We start from the raw sequence: 24,488 nt of genomic DNA on the forward strand, positions 1-24,488 counted from the left end.
AGCGAGCTGGCAGGTGGACAGACCCCTTTTGTGTGCAGTTTTTAGCCCTGCAGGAATATGTTGTTGATTTAAGTGCCTTCAGTCCTTTAAGGTTTATATTCAACTAAACCACTACTTTCTGTATTTTGGAATAATTTCTTTGTGGTTGTTTCCCTATATTTTTATTTGACTTAATGATGTATTACATGCTCCCAACACATTTTTCATTTCCAGTAAAAAAAAAAAAAAAAAAAAGTGGCAGAGGAAATGGTAAAAGGACACTTCTTCTTGATCTGACAAGGAGAATGAGAATTTGGAGAGCTTGTGACTTCATGCTATTTTCTACATGGTCTAAGACTGCATCTTTCGTAAGTTTTGTTTTTTTCTAACATCTTCACTCGGTTTCATTTGATCTGAGGAAAGCCTTTGATTAGTTCTTGGGTTCCCAAACTACTTTATAACTATGCAAAATGTCAGTGTCATTGTACTTGTGATACAGGTCACTGGTGAAGTAACTGTTCATGTGGAACATGTAATTGATAAGTAGGCAATGATCAGCCGGTCATCAGCTGCTCTCAGACTACTCCAGGGTGGCAAACATTTAATTTGCATATTTATTGTATTTTGTAAAGCAATAATGGGCCACGCACTGTACAATGGAAATGTTGGAACTTAACTGTACACTTCATCTGCTGTATGAAAATGTCTTCAATAAAGTAGAATGCACATCTATGAATGGGATATTAAAGCCAGCACACTGACTGCATTCACAGCACTCGGCAAGACAATATCTGCCTAATGACTATTTAATGATTATGTTTAAGAAAGAGTGGATTGCTTTAACAAAGGCTAGTTCATTTTCTCCGCTTTTATTTTGGTCAACGGGGAGTTACATTTTAAGGGTCTGTTTCAATCAAGCATGTGGCCGCTGATCCTAATCCATATGGACAGATGCAAGGTCTTGAAATAATGGGACATCCTTTTGATTGAAGCAGCCTTGCTAATAGGCTTTCAGATGTCTGCAGACTGCCTTGTTTTGAGTTTACACGTATTTCTAAGCCTGAAGGGTATTGGAGAAAATCAGCTTTTTTTTATTACTTGTATTCAAATTTGTAAGCTTTTACTAATAACACATTACTCAACTCTGAAGACCTGAATACGATTCAGGAAACTGGATAAAGGAAGTGTGTGTCAAAAGCTCTTTGGAAGCCAGTGCTTAAGTTACAGCATTTATTTATTCATTTTATAACATTTGGTTGTTGTTTGCCTCTCTGCATTCATGATTATTTAGTAAGAGGTGCTATAAATTACTACCCACTTACGGTTTGGATGGGGCTTTGTCCTTTTGCACTGTCAACATGGCCACTAAACTGCCCGAAGGCATAAAATGGAAGAGAACATTTGATAATTCTTTCGACTGAATGATTAATTGCTTCCTCATCCCATGGGATTGTCTGCCTTGTCAAACTATATCCAGTGCAGAAACTATACACATCCAGTACTAGAGCATTTTCATGTATTCATAACATAAATAAATAATGTGGCAAACTTCGGACACAGTGCACTGCCCTTTGCCACTTCATAGAGCAGTGCACTGCTGAGACTAATTAAGAGCACACTGCGATGGTTACATCCTAGTATTGTACGTGGAAGGGCTATGTTCTAGTGTTTCTCCCTGTACAACGGCTTCTGGCAACAGGATGCGCATGCAGGGAAATGCTTCCTCCAAACCGCACTGCCTGCCAGCTTCTAGTTCCTGCGGCTGCAGATTATGAACAACAGGGCTTGTCTGTGAATACCAGGGTACAACTTTTTAAATGGGCTTTGAACAAGAAAAAGTATATTAATTAAATCTCTTGATGTGGGTAACGTTTCTAGTTTTACACCGGGCTGTGCTGTACCAGCTTCATAGATGCAGCAATTGCAGAGATATTAGTGTGGGTGAAATAAATCTGTCAGAATTCATTAAACCATACAGCAAGATGGAAGTGATTTAATAAGGTGTTGGCAGTATGGATGTATTTCTTGTTTGTTTTGGGGGGGTTAATTATTTTTTTTGTCACAAATCCAAAATCATAGTATTACTTGTGTTCAAATGAAATGGGTTTTTCAGACCCTTCTAACGATTACTTGACAAAACTACTGCATTTGTAAATGATCATGTATTGAGCCATTAAACCTTATCTGTGGTTCTGGGAAGCGTCTGTTCATTTTATGTTGTTGAAAACCTGTAGAAGCCTAAATGGCATCAATGCTCTTCTGAAGTCTCATCCTCGCTCAAGTTGACTGTTTCCTTTCTCTGCTGTATGTTAATTCAGGAAACTTGCCCTCCATAATTGGTAACTAGAGATGTGTGGGACTGCTGGTATACATTTGTATGCTTTATTAGAAAGGGGAGGTACTGTTGCTTAAAGACCCCTTTGATGTGCATAATATGTAGTTTTGAGTTTCAGCTATAAATGTATCCATATCCATCCTGTAATGTGAATACATATAGTATATTTTGACTTTTTGATAGTTTTTCGGTTAGTCCTGTTAATGTGTTTTTATTATTATTTATTTTTCCTGTAAATCCTGAAGATTGGAAACCTGCATTCAAAGATCTTGTGGAGCTTACGTCTATTGTTCTGCATCTTACTATGAACAAGATAGTAGACCGAGATCAGTGGATACGCAAGAACCTTCTGTTGACTTCTGCATAATTACCCCAAAACAATGATGTGTAACCTGATCTAGGTGTCAGCTGTTACATCTAAGGATAAGATTTGATATTAGTAGAAAAAGTGGCCTGAGATTTCAGTGGTTTCCTATCCATTTTAGTGTTTTGGCATTTTATTGTAGTAAACTTTTCTGTGTAAACAAATTACTTTTAGAAACCTTTGTTCAGACATTAAATACATGTGAGGCCAAGTGTCTGATGTTCCCTTCACACTAAAACTTTTTTTTTTATCTTCCCGCCGTCATGATTCATTATTTAAAGTAAAGATGTATTTGATGCCACGAAGTTTCTGTATTCTGTTACTGCTGAAAATAATCCCTCTAAATTAGATGAAGTGCATCACCTTCTTCTCTCCTGACGGTAAATCAGAGGAGCATCGCTAACGGAATCACTTTAGAAAAGTATCAGATTAACCTGCAGTTCAGGTTAATCTTCTGTAGGTGTCCCACTGGATCTATATGCATCAATAAAAGTGGCTCCTTTTGTTAAGTGTATACATTTTTTCTTCTTCCATGTGTAGCTTTGGAATTGACACTTTTAGCTCTTCATATTCCAAATAGCACACACTGAAGTCACTGGAACGTTCAGGCCCACCTCTTCTTTTGCCTTATCTCTACCTAATACCCAAGTGAAACCAACGTTTTGTGTCTTGATATTCCCCTCGTTCAGCCATCTATACTGACTGCCTCTTGGTGGCTGTGTTGCAGCCTTTTATGGCTTTGATGAGATGTTAAAAAAGTTAATCCAATTATGATTTAACGAATACAATAATATTGAAAATTTACCTCCACTGTCCCAATTGGCAAGTATTCCCATTATAAACTGGACTCTCTACTTTAGTAGAGTGGGCTCAGTGATTTTCTTTCTAATCCTTTTTGGTTTTGGAGTCGAGAGAGGGATTTAGGTTTGGCCTGGGAATATACTGCAAGCAATTTATTGGCTGCCATGGTTTATAGATTCTTTGGCCAATATTATAGAATGGTTTGGTGTCAACACTAGCTGCTCAACCTGGGGTGAAACTATTTATTTTCCCAAATCTCTGAGATCTTGCCTTATATTAGTTTCCGTATAGCAAACAGTCAGTTGTTTTGTACAGTGTGTGCCATGAAGTTTACAGCTGTCAGTCAGCAGCTAATATACAGTACAGTTTTCTAATTTTGGGAAGATTTTTAAAATATCCTATTCTTCAACAGTGCTTTGGGAATATTTGGAATATTAAGTCTCCCAGCAATAAAGATATTCAAAACATTTGTTCTCATCTGCTTTGTTACAAGCGTGTCGGATGCACTCGTCTTTCAAGCTGCATTGAATAATTAGCCCTCTGAGCCCCCTGAGCTCTCCCTGGCATCGTTTCCATACAAGGAAAGAGGAGGGGGCTGCAGGTTGTCAGTCTGGGGATTCTGGGTTTGAACAACTTGGCAGATTTGAAAAGCAAAAGGGTGAAGTTTATTATAATGTCAGCTGTATCTGCTGAATCACTTCTTGTAAAATGCTCCATAGCTCTGGCTTATGCCTTGGAGACTGGAGTTTTAACATGCTTGCTGTATGAGAGTGAAAGAAAACTTCCTCTAATACTGAGTATATGGAATCTTGAGCCTTGCAGCCATTCAGACCACAGCCAGTATACCCTACATGTTGCAACACACTTTGTCAACACCCCAGTCTTACAAAGTGATTTGTATTTCATCTTTATCTGTATACATGTTTATTTAATGCACCCCACATATCTGCAACACCTCTACATCAATACAAATGAGTTCATCTTTGTTTAGGGTGCCTTTATTTTGTCTGAAGCGGCGCTTGTTCATTCAGAAACTGTTACCTTGAACAATAGACTTCAGTCTTTTCTAGTTTGCCTCATGGGCAACAATTAACTTCATACTGTGATGGGGGTGGTCATAGAGATGGACTTCTGTCATGTTTTCCATTTTCAAAATTGTCTGAATTGTCTGAGTTTACTTTTGTCAGCAATATGTTAACACCCCTTCACTTCTCCCCAGGCTGGGTTGCTTTACAGTCACTTTTTAATTATTAATCTCCACATTAAAATAATCTGAAGTAATCAAAATGTAACAAATGGCCTTTTTGTGTTTTATTAAAGGGAATTTCCCTGTTTTACTAATTGTAATCTAACAATTCGTTTTTCCAAATAATACCTGTTTTGTAACTTAAACCTTTTTACTTTTTGAGACCACAATGCATCAGCCACAGCTGCAGGTTCTCATAGTCTGACATGGAGGAGGAAGACTATACTTGTTTCTCCTGGGGAAAGGGTTAAATTACGTGGCTAGTGATACATCCCCTAACCCTTTCTGAATCAATTTTGCATGGCACATTTCTGTTGACATGCATATCTAAAATGATTTATTGCAGAGTGCAGGTAATTGTAGCTTGAAAACCAAGGATTTGAGTGAAACATTTATTCATTTTTTTTTGGGAGAAATATAGGTTTTTAGTGTTAAATGATTGTTTACAAAATTCAGCATTTCAGCTTACCAACCAATATTTTGAAATGTCCTTACATCTGTAAAAATAAAACACCCTATTAATATAAAGGCATACAGACTCACTTGCTTTGTGTGGCCTCAGAACTCGATTCCAGAATCTGTTAGCCGCCTGCCCTCTCTGTTTAGTTGAGAGAAATCATGCTCCCACTGACTTTGCAGAAACACACCAGAAGAGACCAATTGCAGCAGAAATGTTGTTAATTGTGAAGCTGCAGTACCCTGTTGCCATGATAATCTGGTTTAATTCCTCTTCCAGATAATTCAGTAGTGAAAATCACTTGTAGTAAAGGCTACTAGTCCTGGAAGTGCTGATGCTCTGTGTCTAGTGCTGGATTCACTGTAGCTGTTGTGTAAGATAAGGAAATGGATTTCTTTACCCATCTGGCAGGACTGAGTTGTCTCGTCAGCGGAAGCTAATGGACTTCCATTGATGGATGCCTTTTGTTACGTCTCTCTCTCTCTCTTTCCCCCGTCATCTCGCTCTCCCTCTTGCTCTGGCTTTGAATGAGAGACAAAGACCCCCCCTCTCATTTCCTCTCCCTCACTCTGAGCGTGTCCACTCACAGTGTACACACCGATCTGCAGCAGAGAAGGCTGAGTGAACATTCAGCTTGGTGGTTATTTGTTATTTTACTATGATTGAGGCTGGAGAAAGGAAACCGCTTTTACATTGGTGAGCTTCACACAGCATTTCTGGTGAGGAAGAAGATACCTTAAGGAATATATATTGCTTTCAAATCCTGCTTTAGTTGGAAGAATTTATCTTAATGGAAGGACTGTATCACGGTAAGCATGATCATTTTCATATGGTTTTCATAGAACGAATCTCCTGCTGTTTGAAATCCGGGTGACTGGATTGTTCTGAAAACATGAATTAGTGTTTAGAATATGGTTTGTAAACCCTATACTCCTCTGGGGTTAAGGGTTTGTGAGGGTTATATTGTCTATATGGCTGTTGGGTAGATTTTTCCTTTTAATACTGGCACAGTGCATAAACAAACAAGCAGCTGCACCTTATTCCTATTTATGAAGGCAGTATGTGATCAGAAACTAAAGTGATTCTTCAGTAATTTAAGTAAAAATAGCAAAACTAATGGTATCTATATCCATCTAATGTATTTGTGTAAATAAAAATAATAATCCTAATATATGTATACAAATATACATATAATTATGTAAAACAAAAACAGAATGTATAAATAAAATTAATTACCTGGACAGATTAATGGAAATGAAAGAAAATAGCTAAATTGCTTTTAATGGTTTCCATATCATAATTGTGATACATTTTTGCTGCTGTCTTTAGGAGGGACATTTTAGTCATTCACTTGCAGGAAAAAAAATCTTCTTACTCTGAATTGATTGACCTGAGGGGATCCAGTTTACCTGAAGGGAAAGTTGTGATCTTAACTTGATTTAATTGTGCTGAAAAACATTCATTGCAGTAATGAGTTTTCATAGTGATGATGTTGCTGATATTATTATTGTTAGGTTTTTGCATAAAACGTAATCCATGAGTCATGTTAAACTGGAAACATAGTGGTGCAATTCACATTTCTAAAGGAGTCTTTTGTTGAAGTTTCCTCCTGCTTGTGCAACCAGGCTGTATTTTCTTTTTGAATGATGAGTTCATTGTTTTCTGAAGTAGCTCTGGCAATAGGAATACTGTGTGATAATTCTCAAGAATTGCAGGTTATACAGGGAAGTTACAGTTGCAATTAAATCAATTTTTTCTTAGTTTGAGTGTTTTGTATACACCCCAACTTGAACAACTGTTGGATTGGTGTTCATATAAAAGTAATCCAATTTAATATATATTTGATAGGCAATAGAAGTCATTTTATAAATATTTAATATTTTATTATTGTTCCCTCATCAAATATTTATATTTGTAACTTGCAGAGCAAGCAAAAATGCAGATACATGGCCAAGTGCCCTTTAGTACAGTAATGATGTAATCCAGATGTTTTATGCATGTTTTCTTTACCTCACTTTTAGAACTGAGAACCTTAGAAAATTTGGAGCAGAAATTAAATAGTCCCTACAGAAACTTATTGCCATGTGATTGCATTGAATGTCCTACCATGCCTATGTTATACATAGGTTACATCTTTTCTGTAAAAAAATGAGTGTGAACATTTGTTGAAAGGTAGAATAGCATCCCTTTGCACTACTCTCCAGAGCATTTTGAGAACAGGAGGTCGAACAGGGTAAATGCATGCCCCCTCTTGGCTGGGGTCCTGTAATTCTTGTGTGTGCGCGTGCGTATGTGCAGGGTTGTGTGTGTTTTGTGGCAGGTGCTAGGACCTGGGGGATTCCTGCTGCCTGCCTCCTCAGCACCAGGCTGCTCAGCACACTCCAGTGTCGCTGTGTCCTGGCCTCTTTGTCTGACACTGAGCCTGATGGCCTTGTGCTGCACTGAGAGCTGAAACGGGATGGGATTGGAGCCAGCTGGTCCTGAGGAGTTCCTTTAGAAAAGCAGAGGGTCTGCACTATTCTCTAGATGTCTCCTTTTTATTTCAGGAGATACCTGTTTTCTATTGGTTTTCAAAAGCAATGTTGTGTGTCTTGTTTTTAATCTTGTGTTTCCCCATATCCTTTAGTTATCTGCTTTTTTTTCCAGACTCATGGTCAAAATAATAATCTTGTTTTTTTCAAAAGGGGAACTAGATGTATTCTTATCAGTTTCTGCAAAACTGCCAAGTCAAGGCTACCACAGATGTGGTCTTGTAATGGTGTTGACTTTTCAACCACCTGGAAGACATCTATTGGAGGCCTGTGGGGAAACGGTAGTGGTCAGAGTTTGTGTGCTTTCTAACAATCATAGCGTGTGACTTTGGTGAAATAATTACAATTGCTCAAGACATGACCAAGAATGCAGAACGGACCTCTAGGTTTTCTTCATGATTTCAATCACAGAAAAAAATGTGGATCTTGCAGATGTTTATTTGAATACCACAGATATTGAAACTCCTCTGGTTACGAATCTCGACTGCTTGTCAGAGTAATAATTAGGTCTCAAATTTCAGAAACTTATTTGGTTTACAAATATAATAATTGGCATGTGAAACGTTAATGAAACGAAGTTTAACTACCTCCAGCTACCAGTCAGTCAGTCACAGTAGACTTGTCATGTAGACTTCTAATAGTAATACATCATTAAAGGTAGTTTGCATGAAGTGAACATTTGCTCAGTTCATTACTTCGTTACCTCATTCATCTGATTAACATAACCATAGAAATGAAGCTAACATTTGATAGCTTCAAGTCAACTGTTAACATTTTAAGTTATGAATACCAAAATGATATGCGTTATGACAGAGGTGTGCAACTTATGGTAATGAGTGGACAATATTTGCAGCCCTCACCCTTCTGAGCCACAAGATCCTCTAGGGTACAGTAACAAACTATTTTATTTTCATGGAATTTATTTTATTTTTTAGCATAATTGAAGTTGCAGTTGGCTGACAATGTTGTCATTGCTTATCAATTCAAGCCACAAGACTCCAAGAAACAAATTATGTAATGTTTTTCTTTTGAAAAAGTGGGTCACAGGTTCATGTATATAGGATTAGGGCTCTGACCAGTCTAGGTACAAGTACTTAATGGATTCAATCTTTATTGGATTTTGAAATAGTTTTGGTTATTAATGTTGAATTCATTTCAGTTCTTGCTTCTTCTCCCTTCCACCTGCACTGGAGTTTTATCAGTATGTGTCAAACAAAATCACAACCTATATTGGTCAGCGGACCTAGCTCAAGGTCCACGAGGAAATCTTAAATCTGTTCTTCATTTCAAAAGTGGATGGAATTTAAGTCACCCTTAAAGACCTGGTTAGCACGGAAGTTTTATATATTGAATATAAACATTTTTCCCTTCTTTACATTCTTGATGGGAGTTGCTCCCGCAGACCAGCTTGTGGAGCAGGTGTTTGGGAACCAGCCAGCTTGACAGACAGAGGCTTTTGTATAGCTGTCTTCAGAAGGAAACTCAGTCTGCTTCATCGCCAGCCACATTGAAGTTCTCTCAACTTGACACTCTGACATATGGGCATGGCAGGTTAGAAATTGTATGGAAGATGAACATATGTAAGAGAGTGTGATCAGTTGATTAAAAATAAATAAAGCAAGTGACCTTGTTGTTTCCTAAATGTCACATTTCTCAGTTTATATCAAATTCCTATATTACAAGTCCCTTTGTAGCAGTTTGTATCCTCTCATCAATAAACAAGGAAAAGCCCTTCCAGCAGGGTCATGGCCAAGGTGATGCAAAGTGGAATTTCCACTGCACACATTCCGAGACCATTATGACCCAGACGCGATCAGCCACAAAACGTGAATCACTGTCGAGGTTTTTCTTTGTGGGAACTGTTGGAAAGATGAAGGGATAGTATACTAGTTGTATTGTTGAGGTGATGGGATCAAGAATGTCAAGGGAACTTTCTTGTTTCAGGATCATCTGACTCAGAAATGCACACAAGTCATGCCATCATTTCCTTTCTTTTTGCCTTCTGTTCTAACCGGGGAAGAACATTGCCATTCATGACATAACTGTATCATGAAATAGATAACGGGAATAGTAAAATGGAAGGAAGTCCTAAAATGGAGACTTTAACTCTTGTAGAGGCAATATTCAGTGAGGTTTTTGTGCAACAGAACAGATGTGTCCTTCTGACCTTGTCTGTCCAAGTGCAGAATAAATAATGGTGTTCAGTAATCACAAAGTAACCCACTACTAAAGGTTTTTGTTCACTAATTTCTTTTTGTTTTAAGGTTCAGTTTTAGAGATCAGTTTCAACAAATTACTAATTGTTTGCAGATGTAGCCTCCTCCTTTAAGATTATTCAAACAGGGATGTGCTGTTGATATGTGAGATAAGTTGAAAGGGGCTTTCCTTGCTGTTCTGTGTGAATTAAGATGCTAACCTCCAGCTAGTATATGGACTTATTCCAATACTCTGATGGTTTTGGGGACAACATTAACCTAATGGCTACATTGAATCTACACTTAAAAGTGGGTATTTATTTGGTGCTCAGCTTTTAAATCTGCAGATTACCATGTCAAAGGCTTCAAGCTTTAACTTTTTGGTGAGCGACAACTAAATATTTAAGCAAATAAATTGTGCTATTGAATTAATTGCTTCAAGTTTAATCTTATCTGCTTTTTAAAATATTGTAAATAATTTGTGTAATGTGGGAAATCAGATGGGAAATCTGCACCACTGGTCTATCTTTCATATACCTATTCTGGTGATATTCCCTGTAGGTTTGTTCCTCAAATGTAATTTCTATTGAAAATATTTCAGGTAACAGGGACTATAAAACTGGCACAACGGAGTCTGTTATTCTCTAGATAGTGCCCTTCTTCTCTTCTATTCCAGACAATAATTAATTATTTCAGTATCTCATGAGCAACAGCAGAATACTAATAACGTGACAATATGCTAGGTGATCTTATCAAGATCTACTGCTGTCAGTCTGTGTGCTGCTGTTTCACAGGGCTGTGTGCTCTGCCTTTAAACGCGATACGGGTTTAATCCCTGCTCTGAAGCAGAGAGGGCTGCTGTAAGAATGAGTCTTCCTTCAGGAAATGGATAGGATTGCAACATTCAGAGCACTTTGTACTTTTTGTTAAAGACAAAGGTAATTTCTGATTTTTCTGTTTTTTTTTTTTGTTTTTTTTTTTTTAAGTACTCCAATTAATAAGTTTCCATAGAATGATTAATAAATTGTAGCCAAATTTAATCCATCAAAACACTGATGTTACAATATGGTCTGCAGTGTGAATTTGGCTTGCGGTTCCCATGTATTCCTTGCAAAAAGAAGTCTTACTTTGAACTGCTTCCTTGCTGTCAAGATCTGTGGTTTAGAGAGAACTTATCAAGAGACTTCTTAAAAGCCTGAAACCTGACTCCCTCCCATCTCATATTAATGGGGTTGGGATCTGAAAGCCTTTAAATTATCATCAAATTGTTTCAGCTTGTGATTCTATGTACATAGAGAAACAGTTAATCTGGACATGATTACAAGTATCACTAAAAAGTGAAATGTTATGAATTAAAACCACTTGTAACCATGATGTTAAAACAAAGCTTTAGACCTGGAAGTCAGGAGTTTGAGTTGCCGAGTGATGGATTTTTTCACTTAGTTCTACACATTATTTGTTTTATCGTGGAATCTTTTGGATTTCTTTTTGAAAATCTATACTTTTAAACCTTGCACTGCTTTTGACTAAAGGTAATTCAGATCTACTGCTACAACTGTCAGGGTAGACCAGTATTTCTACAGAAAGAATGGGTTTGAAGAAATACTAGCTAATAGCGTTAATGTATTGCAAATACAATTACAAAGTTAAAGGACAAGTTCAAGTAATCCCAACCATGTCGCTAATTTTCCCCGGACAGTTTACAACAAGCTGGTTCTGGAATGATCAAAATCAGATGATGCAACATGAGCTGGTACTGTAACATATTCCATGCTCCCGCTCATGTCACTGTGTACACGCACAAGCACTTTTATTTTCTGCCCAGAATCTGTTTCCACTAAATCCTATGGTGAGCAAAAAAACACCAAGCACATTTTGCAGGGCTGGAAAGCTGATGCTGATTCCTGAATCACAGTTTGGCTCAGCAGTGGCAGGAGTGTGTCTGTAGTGTCTGTGGGTGCGTGATGTCAGTGTTGTGTGTGAGAGAGGCTGCCAGCTCCTGGCTGTGCTAAATGCTTGACAGCTAGAGGGCTGTCTCAGCCCAGGCTTTGGCAGATGGAGTGTCACTTATTTTGTCTGTTGGTGGACAAACAGGCCTGTGCAGTGTATACACACACACACACACACACCATTTTAAACATTTAATTACTGCTTATTAACTTTTTTTTTCCTTATTTCTTACAGATATTTCAAGAATTTCCTACTACACAGGTAAGTGTCTGGTGTCTTCAACACATTAATGAGGCTGTTTCTCCTAGCTGTTGAGTTTTGAATTTGGCAATATGAAAGGATATTTGGTTTTCTACACCTCCTCACAGTAACCAGATTGTATTGAAGAGTATAGTATAGCTTTCCCAGTTTACAAAGTTCTGTCATCATCCTCATCTTTCTAAAACCTATTTGGAGTTTGTTTCCTTTGATAAACTAACTCATCAGCAAATCTGTACCTTTGCTATTCCTATAATACATGCAATATTTTCTGATCTGATGTTATTTGCAGTGCAAATGTAATGAGCATTGCTGGTCTGAGATCAAACTCACCCTCCTAAACTACACCACATTGTGAAGATATTATATGGAATATGAACCCCTGGTTGAGGATCCTGTAATAGAATAATTACCACCCCCCCCCCCACACACACACTCTTGTCAAATTTCTAAACCTTGCATCTTTTTACTACCCTAGTAAGGTTATATGGTCAGGGTTTGGATTAGGTATTCATCACATGAAGAATCTTCTTTAGGTGTGCATAGTTCCCCTAATGTCTTAGATTTATTAAGGTTTAATAACATTGACTCCTGGTATGTTTTTAAATGTAGTATTCTTGTTGCAAAAGAGTAATTTGATAAATGTATAAATAAGCTCTCTTCTGTAGTGAACATGTTATGAAGTGTTATCTCTTGTGTTCATATTGCAATAATCAAGTGAGCTCAGTTTGTTTTGTATTAATAAAACATTGGATATTTACATTATATATGACTAATGCATGTAAGAAATGGCAGCATAACGCGTACATTAACAAATACATATGACGGCAATAAAGTAACTACATACAGTAGTCTAACACATTTGACAGTCTACTTCTGATACAACCAAATAATACACGGGTGCGTTCACGTTGTGCAGGATGTGCGCAGATCTGACCAGCAAAGCAATTCATTTTCACAATCTGACAACAGTCTGAATAGTGAACACGTCCAACTGTCTATTTAAACACACTGTATGCAGTTATTAAATGCACCAATAAGTTACTCTACTTTATATATCAGTGTTGCGCTGCCGAACGGTCATTGTTTTGCCTATATAAAAATATACAATAACGCAGTAGTGTGACGTCCCCTAAATATCCATCTAGGTGTATTTTACTGCTACTGCCATACTTAAACATATAATGCTACTTTACACCCCACTATTTTTAAATGTATTATGTATTCATCACAAGTTTTTTCTTTTCAGTAATTCGTTATTTCTGAAACTTATTTTCTCACACAAACGAAAAATTATTCGCTCCCATTCGGCATCTTTAGATCAAATTGTACGCTCTATCTATTCATGTTAACTTTGTGCTTTTTTTCTCAGTAATTTCAGTTGATTTAACTGCAGTGTGTCAAGACCCATACAATGCCTCTCGTCACGCGACCATGAACCGAGAGCCGAGGCTCATACAGCGTTCACTGGTTCAAATGATCTGTGACCGCTGGGTCCAGTGACCACACCACAATCATACTGCCAGATGAACTGGTCACTGCATGAATACGCACCTAGATTGACGTATCGTTTGCCTTTTCCTCCTGACTAGTTCTTGGTAGTGAGTCCAAACCGAACCGGTGCCCTGGTTAGAACCAATAGCCCAGTAAACACAATGGAAGGAAACTGGCAAAACGGGGAAATGATCAAAGCCATTGTGAATGGGGGGCAACTGGGAAAAGGCAAGCAAACGTTGCCTGCAATTTCCGGCATTTCAGTGGGAATGGGGCTTTAGTTATATCCTATAGACAGCAGCGCTTATGTTCTTCGCTCAGCTTCTTTTTTTAACTTCCATCCAAATTGTAAACAGTGCTTTAATTTCTGCATCGTCCCAGTTGTCCAAAGCTGGCATTTTGAATTATACTACAGTCAGCTCAATATAATTGCATATTGGATTGCATAGTAAACTGGTCCCGTTTTAAAATGTGTTGTTTTTAATTGAAACCTGCTTAGGTTACAATGAATAATTTGGTTAAGTGAATAAAGTTACGTGATCCTGTTCACAATGCATTTTACAACTGACAGTAGCATACTGTTCAATTTCAGACTTCAGTCATACTTAGAAGAAATATCAATAGAAAGTTTACCAGCGACACACTTTATTTTCATTGACCGAGTAGTTTGAACTGTTTCCATTTGAACTCGTTACCTATACGTATTTATATGTATATACTGCTCAAACAAATTAAGGGAACACTTAAATCACACATCGGATCTTGATGAACGAAATATATTAAAGATCAAAATCTTTACTGTACATTGTGTAATTCATTGAGAACAAAATTACGTAACAACGGTCAATGGAAACCAAAATCACCAACTGTTCCAACTTGTGTGAATTTCATCATGGCAACTCATAATGTGACTCAGTAGTGTGTATGGCCCCCACGTGCCTGTATGCACTCCCGACAACGTCTGGGCATGCTCCTGATGAGACGGTGGATGGTCTCCTGGGGGATCTCCTCCCAGACCTGGATCAGGGCATCAGTGAGCTCCTGGACAGTCTGTGGCGCTACTTGGTGGCGTCAGATGCATCGATACATAACGTCCCAAAGGTTCTCAATTGGATTCAGGTCTGGGGAACGTGAGGGCCAGTCAATGGCATCAATGCCTTCATCATTCAGGAATTGCCTACAGACTCTGGCCACATGAGGCCGGGCATTGTCCTGCACCAGGAGGAGCCCAGGGCCCACTGCACCAGCGTAAGGTCTGACAATGGGTCAGAGGATTTCATCCTGGTGCCTAACAGGGTACTGTTGGCTAGCACGTGGAGGTCTGTGCGACCCTCCAAGGATATGCCTCCCCAGACCATCACTGACCCACCGCTAAACCGGTCATGCTGGATGATGTTGCAGGCAGCATAACGTTCACCACAGCATCTCAAGACTTTCACGACTGTTACATGTGCTCAGTGTGAACCTGCTCTCATCTGTGAAGAAAACGGGGCGCCAATGGCAGACCTGCCAATTCTGGTGTTCTCTGGTGAATGCCAATCGAGCTGCATGGTGCTGGGCTGTGAGCACAGGTACCACTAGAGGACGTCGGACCCTCATGCCACCCTCATGGAGTCTGTTTCTGACAGTTTGGTCAGAAACATGCACACCAGTAGCCCGCTGGAGGTCATTTTGTAGGGCTCTGGTAGTGCTCCTCCTGTTCCTCCTCACACAAAGGAGCAGATACCGGTCCTGCTGCTGGGTTGATGCCCTTCTACGGCCCTGTCCAGCTCTCCTCGTGTAACGGCCCGTCTTTTGGTATCTCCTCCATGGTCTTGAGACTGTACTGGGAGACACAGCAAACCTTCTTGTGACGGCACGTATGGATGTGCCATCCTGGAGGAGCTGGACTACCTGTGCAACCTGACTGGGCTGTAGGTTTCGCCTCATGCTACCAGTAGTGACAAGGACACTAGCAAAATGCAAAACTAGAGAAGAATCAGTCAGGAAGGATAAGGAGAGAGCAACTGTCTGTGGCCACCACCTGCAAAACCATTCCCTTTTCGGAAGTCATGTAAGCTTTTTGGTGCCTGTGTTTACTTCTGCGTTGGCGAGAAGCGGCATCTCCTTTGACTTTGGGGGCATGGCTTGAGTTGCGTCACGCACTTACGCTTTCCACACGGCCCAGGGCCCAACGCATTCATATTCACATTCAGGTCGCCTTTAGGCCGCCTCAGAGGATTTAGGCCGGGTCAAAAATCTGGACTAATTTTCACACGGCCCAGGGCCGCCTTAAAACTATGAGGGGCCCTAGGCAGGCCTAAAACTCAAAGTTGGGAGATGATGGCATTACATACAAATTCAGAAACACCAGATTCTGATAAAACACAGACTACAAAGCTGAATTATGTGTTTTTTTCCCCAGAAGACTTTAAAATCTTCCATCCGTAACTTTCATGTAGTACTGGCTTTCAATTCATCAAGTTTAACTGATAATGATGTCATTGCCAGGCACAGAAAGGGATGTGGGAGAAGGCAGTTTCCCTGCAGAGACTGGGGAGTGCAGGCTTGTATTGTGGTATTCTCCCTGCCTTTGTTATGGACCTGTCCCTGTGTCCTTGAGCAAAGTACATCAGACCCCTGTGCTCAGAACAGTCTGTTCCTGATTTCGGTACTGCTCCTTTAAAACCAAGAATAACGGCTAGCCTATACAATGAGCAGAGTATAATGAGAGATTTTGTATGAAATGGTAATTCTTTTTGTATTTCTGTATAATGCTACTGGATTTTGCTTTCATGGGACTAAATCTTGTTTTGTTTTAAAGTTACAACATTTGCCTTAGAGACACTAAAAGGCACTTGGGAACACTACTGTGATAACTCCACACCAGGCATAGTATTTTAATGACATGCACTAAATATTGTTATTACTGACTTTAAAGTAACTGCATGCAAATTTACTTATCTAGTGTATCCATGACACAAATTAATCCAGGAAGTGGGAGCTTAGCATAATTTAAAAGAACACTAAAAGCTAAATTCTCTTACATTTTTGTGCAAGATACAGGTTTCACTATTTGTTACCATTTTCTTGAAGCTGCAGTATTGGAGCATCCCCAGAATCCAGGTAAAGACAGAGTTTCACTAACAGCCTGAAGCCGGGGCTCTGGGCTCTTGGGACTGAAGGACAGAGCAGGGACAGTGAGACTTCTCCCCAACTCCTGAGAGGAGGAGACAGGGTAGATTGCAGGGAAACTGCTCTCCATGCTATTAGGCAGGGACTTGATTAATGGTTGTGGTGTGGCTAGACTATCCTAAGGAAGCTATTCATGATGTTAGGATATGCTGTTTATTAGTTGCAAGTCTTTGTAATTTTTAACAGCTCTTATACTGGTCACAAAATACTTAATTAGTTCTACTTTTATATTGCCTTAATCATCCCTTCCAAAGTGTGAGAGATTTCCTGTAAACCTTTCACTGAAAATTCACTACTACAAACAAGTACAAACTAGAAACAGTGCACAGTACATGTATTAAAAAACTAAAACACCCCTATGCTTTTAAATGTTTGAAGAGAAAAAAAAAAAAAAAAAAAAAAGTATACACTTTATCCATTCTAACCCAATGTCATGATATTTGCTAGTTATCCAAAGTGGCTACTGTGTCTTTGTGGTTCTTATTTGTTCTGATGTTGTATGCAAGGAGGTTGAAATTCAACCTCAGCCAACGGATCTCTAATTGGGATTTCAGAGATGTAGCGTACTGTTTCATGATTCATGAGCCCAGGAAATGAATTCAAATCTTTCATTTATCTTGACCTTAATTTGAGCTGTTATCTGCCATTTTCCACCAAATATGAATAACTACAGCAATGAATCCTAAAAGGTGAATATAGAGCAGGGAAAGCTGTATATTCTTGTACTGTGTAACATTGTCATATAGGCTATAATTGCAAAAAGTTAGGGGGCAGATTTATGTAAACCCTACTTGGCTTAAATGGAATTGATGGAGCTATAGCTATAATCAAGGATTAATGTGAATATTTATATTTTAAAAGTGTAAATTTAACTTAAGATACTGTGTGATTATGCTTGACTTAGTGATGGTTTAGGATTCTTAAGTATCCATGTTTGTTGGAAATTCTGTGTGCCTAATATTGAGGTATTTATTTATTTTTATAAATTAATGACACTTCACTGTGGTCATTTAATTGACTTACTCGTGATTGATGGAGCGTGTATGTCTCTTGAAGAGGAGTTCTTAGTTTATTTTGTTTAAATGGTGAGTGAGTCTAAACTTTGTAGAATAAAATCTTTGGACAATGATCTCTAGCACTGTTATTTTTGTGGTGGGGGCACAAAGTCACACTATGCGGTTCTGTGTGTCTTCTGAACACTGATCATATATGCCTCTTGTCTATTGAGCTATTGCACAGAAATGCAACTCCTGGGACTTGTGTAAATCTTATCCTTGAGTGGCCTTTGTAGAAGATTTGAAATGATGACTTTATTCCCTTGCTATGAAATGGATGATTTTATCCATTTGTATCATATCAGACAAGGATCTACCACTCAAAGTGACCTTTCCAATTGTAGCTTTAAAAATAAAAGAAACAGGTAAACTGTCAGATTTGAAAGGAGTTGGTAGATGAGTGAACAAGAATTGGTGGCCAGTTCTTCAGATTAGAAAATGTGAAAATTACTCTTTACTATTTGTATTTAATTATGAAATTGTATTTATTTTGTATGTAGATTTGTAGATCTTTTCATGATTCAGTTGTTTATTGATGGATATTGCTAGTATTAATTTTTTTAACTTTTGTTCTGGTTTGTACTTACATCTGCTCTTAACAATTTCAAAAGATTGTTATTTTCATTTGCTAATCTGTTCTTGCAGAAAACAAGAGCTTTTTGTATGCTTATTTCAACATGTATGAAGAATGTTAGGTGGAACATACGAGTAGCCTAACATCTCTATGACTCCTATCGAGTGTGTAGCATTGCATAAAACACTCTACTGCACTCACTATAAGCATTTATTAGGCTATGGATTTATTTATATTTCACTGTTTTTATATTGAATTGCTGACACATGGTATTGCATTTAATGGCCCTACATGTGTTGTCATGGAGAAAGCTTGGTTTTTCATACATGTCTTGGTACAGATCCTATGTTAATCAGTATCTCTCAACCCCACTCACATGCACAGCTGTGGGCTGGATGCATTATTTTGTATTGAAAGAGCACATTGGCTTTCTTGGAATTTCAGATTCCTGGAGAGCTTGTCTTTGTCTCTGTGCTTTTCTGTTGGAGTTCGTGTCTTTGTTGCAGACCTGCAGGCTCTGCTTAGACTCTGCCCTTTGAGCATTTCTCTGCTAACACTGCAGCTCAAGTTAATTGTCAGAAAAGATCACACCTTACAGCATTCTGCAGAGTTGTATTATTCAATTAATGATGTTTCAGTTTGGAAACACAAAGTATATGGCTTAAAAAGATTAAACATTTGCAATACCTGCTTATTGGATGCAGGACATGCATTAAAAATCTTTCTGAATATACTACAATTGAAATAAATATGTTTATTAGTATAGCATCGGTGATGCTTCTCTTACATTTTGACATTTAAATCCTTGGGTTGATAATTATTTATGGAAACAGTTTCTCTCTCACTTGCTTCCATTCACACATGCCAATGGGAGATCCCACATATCCCTGCATGGCTTCCTGCAAGCTGTCCCAAGGACAGGTACAATCTGTTCACTAATAGCTGCAAAGAAGTCAAAGGCAGCTTTAGACCATGGTTTACAGTTTTTGAATTAAAGGAGTTTTTGGGTTAGAATTTAGGTTTGTTAAATTGTCCCTTTAAAAGAATGTATTTAAGAATGCATGTGCTGTTCAGTGAGAGGTCTTGGTCTCAAGTAATTATTAATCATCATTCAATAATTCAGTGTCTCGTGCACAATGCAAGAGGAATAAAAAACTGCAACAACGAACAATTTAAAAAGGACAATATTCTACATGTTTCATGAGTGATGGCAAATGGAATTGCGAGTGATAAGTTAAGGCTTCTCTGAAGTGCTGTTGTTTTCCAGAGGTATCTGGGTGAATACAAACAAGGCAAAGCATTTCCCAATCATCTCATTTACTGGTATCAGTTAGAGCTGTGGGAGGACGTGGACGTGTCTGTGTCTGGAGAAGCTGGCGCTAGCAGTGGTGCTGATGGGTTTAGCCTGTTGCATTTAGGAGTGACTATTACTACGTGCTCAGCCTACCTTACCGGTTTGTCTCTACAATGAACCTGAAGAAAAGCATCATCTGACAGTTATCTGATGGAGGCCTGTACTGCATTTGATCTGGAATAGCATATGTAAACTGGAAAAAACTCTGTTTAGTTCACATGCTTTTGCAAAAACATACAAATTCACATAGTACTTACAGAATGGTATTCTAGGCCAAGATATTCAAGGAGGTATGATGTAACTCAAAATACGATTTTAAGAAATGTTGGAATGTTGTTTTTTTTAAATGGCGTCTTAGAAACTGTTTTTGGCTATCATAGCCCTTAAAAATAAGCAGAAAAAGTTGCCGTTTGCTAAAAAATGAAACCAATCTGTTGAAAACACAAACTGCCCTAGCATTTCCTCTGTAATCCTGATATAGCTTATGTCAATAGGCCTGTAATGAATATAATTACACATCAAAGCTTAAGTATTCAGGGTCTAAGCTTTGCTTGTCCTTCTATGTTGTAGAAAGGACATACAGTACTGCATAACAGTATCACCCTTATCTTGGATTTTATTATTCACATCCACATGTTGCCCATGGGAGGAAATGAAATAAGGGTAAACAAATTGAGACATTTATATATAAAAAACAAATAAGGCTTCAGATATCCAACATACTTTCTAGATCAATCGTTAATTACTCTGTTCTAGGATCTTCACATATTTAATTTTTCAGTTACATATGCTGCAGTTTCTGTTTTAATTTTAAATTGCTAATAACATGGTAGGAACAGCCCATCAAAGTTTTTAAGGAAATAAATAAAAACAAAATGTACTTTTCAACATTATTATTTATTTCTTGGCAGACACCCATACCCAAGGCAAATTACAGTTGTCTGAAAATATACACATCAGGTTTTGATGTATAAATGTTCTTTTCTGCAGAGAGAGTTGGGGTTCATCCAAAGCCTCTTCTCTCCTGTTGTCATTAGTTCTCTTTTTTTCTAAAATGAGAGAGACACCCCATAGGAGGTCAAATTAAAAATAGATTGGAACTCATCAACTGGGAATCTTTTGTGTTTATAGCTTTGAAATGTTGTATTCTCCTTTCATTTATTTAAAGAAACATCATATCTTGAGGATATTTCCAAATCTCTGCTTAAAAGCCTAACAAAAGGGATAATTATTTGCATGGGCATATAGATCACAAGCTCATAATTACTCAGACTTGAAATGCACCGCAGTAGAAAGGCCATGGATTACTAATGTCTTCTCCAGTAGAATTCAACACCTGCATTGATTTCTCTGCAAGAAAGTATCAATATTGAATTGCATGCTTGCTCTTTGTAAGTCAATCTTCATTTAAATTTAATTTCAATGCAACTTATTAAAAAAAAGGGGCAAATGCAGACTGTACATTAATATGTAGTACCCGTTATTACAAATGGTGACTTTGTATTCATGGCTGATGTGGGGAAAGTTTGAAACAATGGTTTTAACTTTTAGTTTTTTTTTGCATTCCTTGCCTGACCTTTCTGCAGGACAATCATTGCTAATCAAATGCTGGAAAAAAGAGGGGAGAAAAGTGGGTGGAGCCCAGGAGCTTGGCAAAGTGCCAGATCCATGGATAAGCAGGCTGGGGGTGGATGTATGTGGGGGAGGGAGGGGGCTGTTCATTTGGGTAAGGGAGCTGCAGACATGACCTGGGTCAGCCTTGATTTGCAGCCCCGGCTCACTGTGGAAAAGCGCTGTCAGTTTTGTAAACACAAGTAGGCTGAGTGAATTGGAGCGAGGGTGAGATTAGCATATTAATAAGGCTGCCTCTCCTATAACCTCCCCCCTCCCTTATTTTCTCTCTCTCACTGCCCTCCCCTTTTCCCGATTCCCTCAATGAAGCACTGCTATACACAGGCGCGCACACTCCCTCTGAGTCACACACATACAAGCGCAGATACATACTCTCCTGATACAGCCTGCTTGGGTGAATTTTTTGTGCGGCAGCTGCATGCGTTGGATACAGAATTAACGGAGCCAAAGGAAGTGTTCTGTTGGAGCCTGAGAGTATTCTATTATTTAAGATTTCTTCCCCCCCCACCCTCACCTCAAACAACTACTAGTTTCCAAACGCTGGTCTGGAATAGTTTTCAAAGGAATGCATCCAGCAGGGGATTTATTCTAAGGCTGCTGCTGTTGCTCTTGTGGATTCTTCTTCTGGGAAAAAAAACAAAACGGAAGCAAAAATATTTGTTTTTGTTTTTATAATTTTTTTTTACACCTACTGATCTTTGATGCCTCTGACCATCCTGTTCCATGATATGATGTGGATGTAGTGACCTCTCTCTTCGGGACTATTGTAACCAGATTCCTTAGTCCCCTTCCCCTCACCCCGACTCTTCCAGATCCCCCCCTACCCCCTAGCCTCCCTGCTGGGTGGGTCAGAGAGAGGGGGTCACTGGACAGGGGCAGTGCTGGCAGGGGAGAAGCCTGGCCTCTATGCGGTTGTGTGTGTGCAGTGGGACCTGGCTGGCCATCAGGCCCGGGATTGAGAAGCAGGGGCAGTCTGCATGGAGAGGAGCGGCTGCAGCCCATTCCCCATGTGCTGGGCGAGAGGTACCTGTACCTGCAACCTTCTGATCACATCTGTATCCATTATTTTTGTAATGTCTTCTTAAATTTTTTTATCTGAAACGTTAACTATCCATCTGGGTGTAGCACTTACAGGTTGTTGTAGCAGAAGGATAACCCTTTGTAATTTAGTTTGTTTTCCCCCTATTTTTGTAGTTGTCTTCTTATTGATATTACAGTATAGTGGCTTGTTAATTTTAGTAGGTCCATTTCATGGGCTCTAATAGTGCCCTGGCTCTCTCACTGATTACATCTTCCTTCTCGGGGCTGATTTAGTACCTCTTCAGGAATTGGATTTCTCACAGAGGAATTTTGTGAGTTCCTTGCTATCTTTTGGCATAATTGAATGACTGTAGGCAGTGCAGCATTCATTTCACTCTGCAGCGAGTTTGATTTTTTTTTTTTGTTCCCCCTTTTGTTTTGTTCCGTTTTGTTTTTATTCATTTAGCACATGCCTATCTTCCATAGATCATGTGTGGAATAACACCCTGTGTTAAGGGACATTTCATTATCAAGGGTGAATTCCCATTTGACTTGATCTGATTAAAGTGTCGTCTTCTACTGTGATTAGTGTGCTTTCAGAGCTGGAGATAACTAGGGCAAGCCATTGACTTCGCTGCATGTCTCACTCGTATTTTTCACATTTGCAAAACTGTGTATTTTAAAGCAAATATTGAAGCATAAGACCAAAGCAAAATGTTTCTTTTAAAGTTTGAATGTGGGTGTTTTACATCAGGCCCATGGCATTTTAACAAAACATCTGATGACATGAAAAACTGCTGTGCAGGAAAACAGCGGGTGAAGAAAGAACTCTTTCACTGTGTGAAAATATGGCTGTGTGCTGCTGTCAGAGTCCAGGATATAGTGGGTGCTAGGCACAGATTAGAATTGGCTGAGATGTGCTGATGAATACAGGTAATAAAGCGAGTCCTAATGAGAAGCAGAGAGAACAGTGGGAGGCTGCATTGTGTTGCCCTGCCGGTAATGGGCAGCCAGTGTGCTCGGGAGCAGGTGCTGGCTGCTGCGGTTCAGGAGGCATGTGTAGGGGATTGTAGCTGAAGCTATCGATTCCTGTATAGAAGATGGGGAAAGATGGAAATCTGCATGTGTCCTGCATGCCAAGATGTACCTGTGGACACTTAGTAATCATGATGTTGCTTAAACATGGTTTCCTTATTTATTTCTATTTTTGCATTAGTTACCCTCAAACAGTATAAGAATTATGGAAATCTGAGAATTTGATAGCTTCAGTGTGTTGCTGAAATCGAGATGGTTTGCTACTGCTTGTTGAAATATTCCATAAAAACTGCATTTTGCATTGTTTATCTGACCTATTTTCACTGGGTAATTTTTTGCTGTTCTGAAGCTTTGTTGTCCGAGTTACAATATTGGAAGTGATTTTTGTTTTCCTGAATGTACTGCACCCTTTTCTACTGACGTATGTGAGGTAATGTCATCTGATAAAGGAATGAGTCTTGAGTTTGGGAAAGCTGAAGATGATAGGTTCTCCGTCAATACAGTACAAATGCTGGTCCTTCTGTTTACCGGACCCTTGTGGTGCACTGTTACAGTCAATTTGAAGTATTCCTGGTAAACCACAAACTCATTAGCTGTAATTTTATCAAAGGGCTACTGTTAATGACTGTGCAGGAACAAAACTGATTTATACATTGATTCCCCTACCAAAGATAGAAATGTTTTTCATCTTTCCTCATGTGCCAAGGAGATCAGGGGTTTGGTTTTTGGATTTTTTTGTCAGATGATGAAATGCAGTGTCCTTAAAGGAGAGTACATCCTACTGTGAATGTGAAGGAGTTGTACTGTACTAGTCTTTTATACTGCTTGCAGTTTACATAGACACCACATCACCAAATGCAAGTAGGACATTAGACAAATGCCAAAACACACCATAAAGTGAAATGGGGAGATGCTATCACCACACTAACCTGCTGTATTCCAAAATGTCACACTGCAGTACTGACAGTCATGTTACCCATCACATAAACTTCTTAAAGACACATGACCTCTGGTACTATCCCATTTCCGGTAGT

General features: G+C 38.8%; 1 protein-coding gene across 13 annotated transcripts in view; it reads left to right on the plus strand.

Moving 5' to 3' along the window:
* Window positions 1-24,488, plus strand: part of LOC136760427 (focal adhesion kinase 1) — a 127,033-nt gene that overhangs the window by 18,663 nt on the left and 83,882 nt on the right. For 9 of the 13 annotated variants that reach the window (XM_066715821.1, XM_066715822.1, XM_066715828.1 and 6 more), the window contains exon 2: window positions 12,093-12,119. In XM_066715821.1, coding sequence (XP_066571918.1) covers window positions 12,093-12,119 — 27 coding nt within the window. Of the gene's footprint in view, window positions 1-5,787; window positions 5,992-12,092; window positions 12,120-22,184; window positions 22,423-24,488 lie in introns of those variants that run through there. The other 4 variants (XM_066715833.1, XM_066715834.1, XM_066715831.1 and 1 more) reach the window with 3 other exon arrangements.

Source organism: Amia ocellicauda, chromosome 10, assembly GCF_036373705.1.
Source record: "Amia ocellicauda isolate fAmiCal2 chromosome 10, fAmiCal2.hap1, whole genome shotgun sequence".
NCBI classification, from domain to species: domain Eukaryota; kingdom Metazoa; phylum Chordata; class Actinopteri; order Amiiformes; family Amiidae; genus Amia; species Amia ocellicauda.